Here is a 10,115-nt window from a genome sequence, read left to right as displayed (position 1 = left end):
ACAAAGATGCTTACACGAGTTACAAATACATTTTTACACACACACAAATATTTTTACACACACACAAATATTTTTACACACACACAAATCCTTTTACACACGCACAAATATTTTTACACACGCACAAATATTTTTACACACACAAATATTTTTACACACACACAAATCCTTTTACACACGCACAAATATTTTTACACACGCACAAATCCTTTTACACACGCACAGGTAATTTGGAACCATTTTCTCTCCATACAATGGCAACAGTTAAAACAAAGATCTTGAACAATCTGTTATTGCTTGGAAAATCTGTTGGGTATCAGTCTGTGCTACTACCACACCAACCTTTAGGTCAATATGTGTAAAACTGACATTGGTATGTTCGTGTTTTAAGGTAAATGAGCTGTGGCAGCCATCTAGAATTGCGTTGACTCTAAAAGTTAATCAGTTGAGGATATACATCCAATGATTACGTTCTACAATTTTCAGTAAAATTTGTCCAGTTGTTCATGAGATATTTTGCTAACAGACACACAAACTCACAGACAAAAAAAACATAATCATCCGCCTTCACATTTTGATGGCTGGCAATAGTTATTAACTGTGGCCCTCAGACCCCAGTATTTTATTTTATATGGTCCACTTGCAACCCTGTCTTACATCAACATAGTTATAGAACTCCTGAGAATTATTTTTGACTCCGTAGTTTTTCATTTTTTCATTGCTGACCTAAAATTTTCCAACTGTTTTTGAGGAAGGAACAAGATAAAATACAGTTTTTAAATGCTAACCAGAGGTGGGCGTAATTATTTACATGGCAACTGTTTTTCACCATATACACTGGCCAGCCGGGAGTTTTTAAACAGGTTTAATAATGAATTGGACCATCTACAGGTAAGAGGGGATATAACGTATATTCCGCACTAGATTATAAGACGCACTATCAATGAATGGTCCATTGTCAAACTTTTGTCATATATAAAGCGCACCAAACTATAAGGCGCATTGTCATGCACCTCCCAATGTTTGTAACTTCGCTCGCACTGCGCGCGCCGCGCTCCATTCAAAGTGGACGATTTTGGTGCTCTCGCAGAGCTGGTTTGCCTGTATCAGCATTTATATGATCCCTCTATGAGAGATCACAAAGATAATCAAATGGTTCAAAACTCACAGAAGAATACTGCACCGACGTATACTTCATGTATAAACACCTCCATGCTCGCTCAGGTCCGTGCATGGAGCCCTGCGCAACTATAACTGAGCCTTCATGCTGCAAGCAGTGCAGCTTTGTAGTTTACCAAAGTCGTACTAAAATATTACGACTTCTTACATATATAAGGTGCTCCAGATTATAAGGCGCACTGTTTGAACAACCTCAATCTGGAGAAATAGAGTTTAATTCTGACGAGCTAATGGCTAGTGTGAACTTCGAAGTCCAAGACCACAGTGGACATGTGCCGCCCCTTTTCTCATTTTACAAAACAAAACAGTTATAGACCTGTCTCTGATCAATAAGCAATATCTGTAATGGCATCATATGATTTTAACCAATAAAATTGCCCCTTAAATTCCTGTTTGGTTGTGGTCATCAAAATGCACAATAGCAGCCATTTTGTGATGAGAGAAAAATGTTGGTGATGTTTTATGTGAAAGCCTAAAGTAAAAACAGCCTGAGGAGAGATGGAACACACACCGTAGCAGCCTGAAAGGAGAGAAATGACGACTCTTTCCTTATCCATTCTGATCCTGTGCTGCACAGATGAGGATACTGGCACTAACAGCTATGCTAATTTGTACTATTAAAATTCCCATTGACTTTTGCTTAACTGTTACCACATGAGCCTGCTAGCAGAATAGTCATTGCTGGTGATGTTTTATGTTAAAACTTGAAGTGAACAGCATGGGCAGAGCCTGGACACTCATTGTAACAGTCTGAGAGTAGAGGAATAACACCATTTTGTGTTAAACTGGGTTTTCTGGCATTGCCTCTGCATCAATTATTTCTATTAGCTTAGAACTTTTCCACTTCATTCTTGTCTTTAAAAGTTAAAAACCTGTATGAAGTAGAGTAAAGATTGGCAACTAGGTGGTGCTAAAACTGAGACAACCATATACCTCATGAATGGAGGTAATTAGGAGTGTTTTAAAACTTGGGGAAGGAAAATGTAGCACACGCTGGTGTAGATTCTCAGTCATCCAGGCCATGGTAAATTCAAAAAAGGAGACTCCATTATTCAATGATGGAGCTTTAGGCCTGATCCCCAGTCAGTTTCACTCCAATCAACACCTGCACTCATGTGAACAGAGGGGCCCATCAGTAAGTCAGACAAACAAGGACACTAACGAGCCTCTATTGTTAGAAGAGTGAGAACAATTTGCAAGCAATCCAGCTTACATCACATCTCAGCTTTAAAAGCTCAACTCCACACTCTCTATTTCTGAATTGAGAAAGCTCCTCGGATGAGAAGCGAAACGTCTTCAACTACAGAATAGAAGTCCGGTTGTTTTTGTTTTTTAACTATTTTGGATAATATAGCATAATTTGAGAGCTTTAAAACACAAACACACACCCCAAATACTTGCTAAACATGTCTGGGAGTTCCTGTTTTGTTTGGCCTGCTGCTTCTCTGCTCTCCTCATTAGGTGGCCTCTGTTCTCCTGGTGGCTCCACTGGCAGGTGTCCGGCATTAGGTGCTCGTTAAGGGGAGCATAAAGAGAGTCTGCTGCCAGCACTTCACCGTCAGAGTGTTAACCCACATGGTATGTGTGTTACCTTCTGGCTCTAGCGCTTGTCTGCTAAGAAACCTTTTTATGTTGTCTCGCCTTGTTCCAGGAAGAACCCGTCAAGCCTTGAAAGACTCCTTGCTTCCCAAAGCCAAGCCTCAAGGTCTCCAAGACCAAGTATTTCCTTGTCACCAGAGCAGTCACTCCAACTGCTCCCCTGGTCTGAACCCTGCTCACCCTCCTAGCTCATCGGATTTCACCTTAGCCACCAAGATGCCATTCACAGAACAACCAAGTCCATCCCTTTGGATCCAAGCGACTTATCTCCCAGACCTCACTCATCTCTCCCTGGTGGAAACCAACTACCCACCTGTAAGTCATTCCTTCCTAAATCCCTCATTCAATCATCAACTACCTCTAGTAACCTCTTTACCTATTGTCCAGTGGATGACCCGTTCCTGTGTTCCCAGTTCCAGTCCACAAGCCCTTGTTCCGGTCTCACAATAAATATTTTAAACTTGCCTTTGTCTCCTCAGTGTGTTCTGCATGTGGGCTAAGTTGCTAGCCAAAATCATGACAAAACAAACAAAAAAAAAAAAAACATGTATTTTTTTGGTAGATTCAGTGGTATATTTCCCCACTAAAAATTAGTAGATGGTATCTCTACTCTGATACAGTTTTAATAATCATGTCATTTTAAGTTTGTTTTTTTTTCTTGTCCTTAGACTAGGTTTGCAAAGTCCTCACTTTTTTGGGCAGGGGTGAATTGAGAGTTTGAACCCCAATCATTCATAACTGCTTGCAGTTCTATTTTTTTTCTTCTATTGCATCAGTTAGATAATTAAGCTTAAGAGTGGCTCTGAACTGTGTTAATGTCAATGTGTAATAATATAGTTCAAATGTTTGAATATATTGTTACAGAAACGTCAACCATCCTGCGTGACGTGTGTATGGGGTGGGTGACTGACTAACATCTACTCTCAAAATGTTCCAGGATACACATTATAGCACCAAATGTTAACAAAGGCATTAGAGCTGACTACATGCAGTCAAATTACCTGAAGTGAATTCAAAACAGTTTAGAAACAAATTTGAACAGGCCCCGTGTTAACTTTTATTTCATGGACTTAACAACAGGTTTCTGTCAGTGTGCACAGAAAGCCCATTCAGAACATGTGTGCAGAGACAACAGGTCTGTAGTTGAAATATTCAGGGAAGGTCCCTAACTCTGTCTGCAGCACTTTATTAAAATCAAATAGTGTTCTGAGAAGCTTTTTTTGCTGCACCTGCTGTAAATGAAAATGAGCTGAAGCCTTTTTGCTTTCTGTTTCCATCAACATGCAAATAAGCAGAGGATTAATTTAACATGACTGAAAACCTTCAACATAAACTGCAGTCAAACACAAAGACATGTGTTTGCATAATAAAATGGTTACACTGATCATTAACATGTCTAATATTATACAGTTTCGTAACTTGACTTCTGCATTATTTAAAGGGTAAAACACGTACAAAGAACAAAAGCATCAGAAATTATCAGATTTAAAACTCAGATATCAGGAACCTGCCTGAGTAATGTCAAACAGAAGCACCTAAGTTCTTATTTACATTGAATTGATACCAGGCAACTTCAAACAGGAACAGGAACTCAGTCGCCAGTCATTTTGTTTGACTTTCTGGGTGTTTCTGAAGACCGAAACTTCACATAACTATTCCTTGAGTTACTTACTTACTGATCGTTCAATGAACCCAAACAAATAAACCATAATGTATTATTCTAACAGGTTAAATTTAACAGAATATCCCAACAAAAAACCATAACAAATTGCTCCAAACAGCTTAACTATGAACATAACCCTAACAAGTTCACCACAGCAGACTAACCCAAACAGAATCATCCAAAACAATTAAAACAAATACATTAACCCTAACAGGTTAACCATAACAGATTCATCCATCCATTTCCTTTACTCGCTTTTTCTTTTTGGGTCACGGGGGGAGCTGGTACCTATCTCCAGGAGTTATTGTGCGGGAGGTGGAGTACACCCTGGACAGGTCGCAAGTCCATCACAGGGACACTTATGCCCCTTTTACACGGGCTCTAAAGGTCCCGGCTCCACTCTACTCCACTTGCTTTGCGAGCGTTTACATCTGCATTTTTTCGAGGTTGGCTCTGCTTCTTTGGTCCCTGCTTCGGAGTAGGGCCAGCTGGGTCGGCCCTGCTTCGTGGGTGGCGCAAGCTTAGCTCCTGTTCACTTATTGGTCGTGGGTGTGGCCAAATGCAAGCATAAAGCGCAAACGGTAGGAATATAAACAACAGCGTTAGCTTACCCTGCAACATTTATGCCATCTGTCCCCCAGCTGAAGGAGCTGTAAAGCCTGAAGTCTCCGGAGGATAACAGCTGTCCTACTCCGCGCAACAATCGCGACATCCAGAGCATTTCTTCCACTGCGCCTCTCTTCCTGAAGTCTCAGGAGAAACCCCATGAGTTTAAAAAACAGCAACAACACAGGGCCAACGTTGTCCATAACACTTCCATTGTTTACACAACTTGCGCCAAGTTTCGGTAGCGCACCCCCCGCGCCGCAGCCCCACCCCCCACAACACTAGGAGGCGTTCCTCTGCCACCGACCAAACTGGCCGGTGTACACGCGATTCATTCTTTATAGAGCCAAGCCGAGTAGAGCTGGACTTCTGAATTAGGGCCACATCTAGTGACAATTTATACTTACCAGCTAACCTACCATTCATGTTTTTGGCCAGTGAGAGGAAAACAGAGTACCCAGGCACCAGCTCTCCTCAGCTTGTGGAAGAAATGGAGGTGTTGCTGTGCTTTCTTTCAGTGTTAATTTCCCAGGAGAAGTGCTCTGCAATGTGCACACCCAGGAACGTAGTGCTGACTATAGGTTCTACAACAGCTCTAATGATGATCAGTGGATGGCGCTGGTTGGGATTTCTTCTGAAATCAACAACGGTCTTTTTTGTCTTCTCCACATCAGGACTGATGCACCACATGGCCAGTTGACTCACATGATCCCTGGAGTTGTATTCATCATTGTTGTTGGTAAGACCCACTCCCACTACAATGTCTCATGAACTCACTTGATGAAGTGACTGGTTTTGTGGAAGGTGTACCTTCATTGGTTAGTAGGGTGAAGAGCAGAGGGCTGAGCACAGCCCACATATTCAATGTGATGGCGCTGGATGTGGTGTTGCTCACCTGAACTGCCTAAGGTCTCCCAGTCAGGAAGTCCACTTAGTTGCACAGCGAGGTGTGAAATCCTAGTTCAACTGTTTTTTATACTAGCTGTTGAGGGATAGTTGTGTTGAATTCTAAAATCTATGAACAGCATCCTCACATAGGTGTTTGTAGTGTCCAGGTGGGTGAGAGCTGAATGGAGGGCAGTGGTGACTGTGTCGCCCATGGACCGGTTGGTCTGCTATGCAAACTCGAGTGGGTTTAGTAAAGAAAAGAGGGTGGATTTTATGTGCTACTTGACTAACTGTTCAAAGTACTTCATAATGATGGAGGTTGGTGCAACCAAATGGTAGTTGTTGAAGCAATTTGCTGACTCCTCTATTGGGACTGGGATGATTCTGGTACTTTTAAAGGAAGTGGGAACAATTACTTGTCTAAGGAAGACGTTAAATATGTAAGTAAGGATGTCAGTCAACTCCTCTGCATATTCCTTTAACACGTGACCAGGTATGTTGTCTGGGCCCTCAGCTTTGCACACTTAATCCTGGAGAGGGATTTCTTTATGCTGGCTGGAGACAGGGACAGCACCTGGTTATCTGACAGGGGTGATGACTTCTGTGTGGGAGTCCTGCTGTGGTCCTCAAAATGTGCAAAGAAGTTATTCAGATTATTTAGCAGAATGATGTCCCTGTTGTAGGTCTGTGGTCAGGATTTGTAGTCTGTGATGGTCCTAATCTCCTGCCACAGACTCCTTATGTCTCTGCTGTCACTTAAATGATGGGTCAGATGCACCAAAGTAGAGGAAGGGGGTGGCTTTGTCGTCTCCTCTGTGAGTTGTGTTGACTAGGTACAGTCTACACAGGCCACATGTCAATGTGTTGATATGACTGGGGAAACACAGTCTTAAGGTCTGTGTGGTTGAAATTTTCAGCCACAATGAGAAATCTATCTGGGTGGGCTGTCTGTTGTTCGCTGATGGCATTGTGCAGTTCAGCAAGTACTTTGACTTTATCATCCTTGTTAGAGGTGGGTGTATGTAAACAGACTAACAAAATGGCGGTGAACTCCCTCAGTTGGTAGAAAGACAGATATTTGAGGATCATGAACTCTGCCAGGGCTGAACAGTGTTAGCAAAGAAGCACAGCATCTCTACATCATGCATCACAGATGTAAGCACAGACTTTGCCACTGCAGATCTTACTACATTGAGGGTGCTGTCTGCTTGGTAGCATGTCAGCCAAGTCGACTGAACGGCAGAGTCATTAAGCAAAGTTTTTTTGAATATACATAGTCTGTTTTGTTGTCCAGGGAGCAAACTTTAGCAAGGACGATGAATGGACTAGCTGGCTTGTACGGGTTAGGTGCTAGTCTGGCCAGAATACCCCAGAGTGTAACCTGCTTTCGCTTCCTTGTGCACCGTCTGCAGCAGTTCCTCTGTGGCTGTAGCACAGTAATTAAATTTAATTGTGTTTGTATAATGACAATAAAAACTACTTGAATCTTGAATCTTAAATGTTTGAAAAACACCACTACCGAGAATGCATTGCAGTGTGATGTCACTGCCCATCCTGTTTTAGTTCTTTGTATATGGCTCATTTTTTCTGTTTCAGCCTTGATAGGGAGCATAACCTGTGAACTATCTGTAAAACCGAAGCACTGCTGAATTTGAACTAAAACCACATCTGTACATTTGGTCCTGTCCAAAAGAGTAAGAAATGAGTGCAGAAAAACAGACACAAAACAAAAGACAAAACATATTAAAAATTCTGAGATCCAGAACAGGTCAACAAGAGGAAAAAAACTTTCCCAAAGGTACAAAATACATTGAAAACAAGATAAAACCAAGAGAAAAAAATAACAAAACAACTACAAAATAGGACCAAAACTATATTTAAAGGGTCCAAATGAGCAGAAACTCTAAAACAAAAACATCTCATACAAAAACATCAAAGCAGTAACCCTAACATGTTTAAACATAAGCATAAAACTACATTAGGGAGCAAAAAGGATATACAGAAAATTAACCACAATTAAACTTTCTGAGAAAAAAAAACTTGAATAAACCCTGAATGGTTCCTGTGAACTCTAACAACTCACACCTCACAGTTCAGTTAATGGTTACGTGGCATCAGTCCATTTTTTTTATAAAACATTGATACCAAAAGATAAAATAATTCTGGATTAAAGAAAATTTTAAAACAATGATTTTTGAAGTGAGAATTAATCTTTAAATATGCATGATCAAATAACAAGCTGAAACACAAGAACAAGACTTCAGTTCCAAACTAATAATAAACAAACCTAAAAACAGTTAACTAGTTCCCAAATCAGTTAAACTCAAACATCACAGTTAACTAGTTCCCAAGTAGTAACTGGTTGTAGTTAAACTAAATAAGAAAAGGTTAAAGTGAGCAGACAAACCTGTGAGCTGTGACGAGTTCAACTTCTGTTGGAGTCTGACATACAGGGAGACAAAGTTCCTGCTCAGCGTTTACTAACTGACACACTTAACACAAACACACAGCTGGAACGCACACCCCCACTGTGACACACACACAGCTAATATACACAAAATTAATACACACACACACACACGCACCCAACAAACACATGATACGCACACACACAAACACACACTTAACAAACACATGGTGGATACACACAGAAACACACCCCTACACACATACAAAGACTCACACACAGTACCACACTAAGGAGCACGCATACATGCACACTCAACAAACACACGGCTGTTACCCAAACATTAACCCACGTGCACACACACTGTAACACATACACACTCAACAAACACAGCTGATATGCATACACACTGACACTAAATACACACACACACAGTAACACACACACACTAACACAAAATACACTGTATACAAACACACACCGATACACCCATGCTGATACACCTGCACACACTCAACAAACACATGGCTGATACACTGACACAAAAACCATAGTCCCTGATTCAAAAATTGTAGTTCCTGTACCAAAAACTACAGTCCCTGTGCAAAGACTATGGCCACTGTACCAAACCCCATAGTCCCTTAACCAAAAAACATTGTTGTTTTACCAAGGGCTATAGTGCCTGTATTGAAAATTATAGTCTCTATACCAAAAACCATGGCCACTGTACCAAACAGTACAGTCGCTGAACCAAAAACCATTGTCACTGTACTAAAAGCCATAGTGCCTGAAAGCAAAACACCTCACATAGCAACATTTATGAGACCTGACCTAGAGCCTAAACACCTCATGTAGTATGAGCAGTGGTGAAGAAAGTACTCAAACAATGTACTTAAGTAAAAGTACAAATACACATGCAAAAATGTACTCAAATTAAAGTAAAAGTACCACATTAACATCTGTACTTAAGTAAAAGTAAGAAAGTACTGGCTTTTAAAACTACTTAAGTATTAAAAGTAAAAGTACTTGTCGACTGTATTACCTAAAGGCTAATACAATGTCATTAAGTGTACCTATCGTATTTAATTTTAATACATCAGTAATGTACCATTTTAATGAACAATGCTGATGATTTGTTGCTTACAGCTAATGAAAACATGACATTTCTGATTAGATTACAGACAAATAAAAAAACATAATGCAGGCATGTGGGTCTAATGGAAACAACCCCGGCTCCAGACGAGTTAAACAGGGGTGGTTACTCAAGTAAATGTAACAAGTACTACCCACTTTTGAACATAAACAACAACACCAGTAGCCTACAGGCTACTTCTTAACAAGCTCAAGGTGCTGCACTGGTATAGTCCTTTTTTAGCTAACATTAGCTGTATCCAACAGTTTTACTCAACTCAGTCGGTTAGTTTGGGGAAAAAAGTCTGCAAAGTTAGCATTTTGCTGGTTTGCTGCCATGATTCTAACATACACCTGAGCAGCTCTGCACAGCAGCAAGTGTCCTTCACTGCCCCACATGTTTAAACCCAGCTAGCATGTTAGCGCTCATGCTGCACTCAAAGGCGACTCGGAAAAGCAGCTTACGACGTGTTAACAATGGATTAAACAGTTTTAACTGCTGAAAAAAGTGACAGAAGGCACAGATATGGGAAGTGCAGAAGCCTCTACCGTATCAAATTGATACAGGAATAGCAGAGAGTTGGCCACTTTAAGGTAAACTTGACCCGGTTATTTCAAATAAATCTTTTAAATAAGCCCATG

At 40.8% G+C, this 10,115-nt stretch overlaps 2 protein-coding genes across 6 annotated transcripts in view; one reads left to right on the top strand and one right to left on the bottom strand.

Annotated features, from left to right (window-relative positions):
* The window catches only part of LOC112450883, a 17,956-nt gene extending 14,714 nt beyond the window's left edge, over positions 1–3,242 (top strand). For 2 of the 4 annotated variants that reach the window (XM_037979994.1, XM_037979996.1), the window contains 2 exons: positions 2,831–3,093; positions 3,166–3,242. In XM_037979994.1, coding sequence (XP_037835922.1) covers positions 2,831–2,851 — 21 coding nt within the window. In that variant the 3' untranslated portion in view covers positions 2,852–3,093; positions 3,166–3,242. Of the gene's footprint in view, positions 1–2,640; positions 3,094–3,165 lie in introns of all 4 variants that reach the window. The other 2 variants (XR_003039610.2, XR_005234126.1) reach the window with 2 other exon arrangements.
* Positions 1–8,475, bottom strand: part of si:ch73-204p21.2 — a 19,272-nt gene extending 10,797 nt beyond the window's left edge. For both annotated transcript variants that reach the window (XM_017427217.3, XM_037979997.1), the window contains exon 1: positions 8,343–8,475. The gene's annotated coding sequence lies outside the window, so the exon portion shown is untranslated. The remainder of the gene's footprint in view (positions 1–8,342) is intronic.
* Positions 8,476–10,115: the final 1,640 nt, after the last annotated feature.

The sequence above is a fragment of the Kryptolebias marmoratus genome, linkage group LG15 (genome assembly GCF_001649575.2).
Source record: "Kryptolebias marmoratus isolate JLee-2015 linkage group LG15, ASM164957v2, whole genome shotgun sequence".
Classification (NCBI taxonomy): domain Eukaryota; kingdom Metazoa; phylum Chordata; class Actinopteri; order Cyprinodontiformes; family Rivulidae; genus Kryptolebias; species Kryptolebias marmoratus.
The sequence above is the reverse complement of the archived record's forward strand: the minus strand, read 5'-3'. Positions and strand labels throughout refer to the sequence as shown.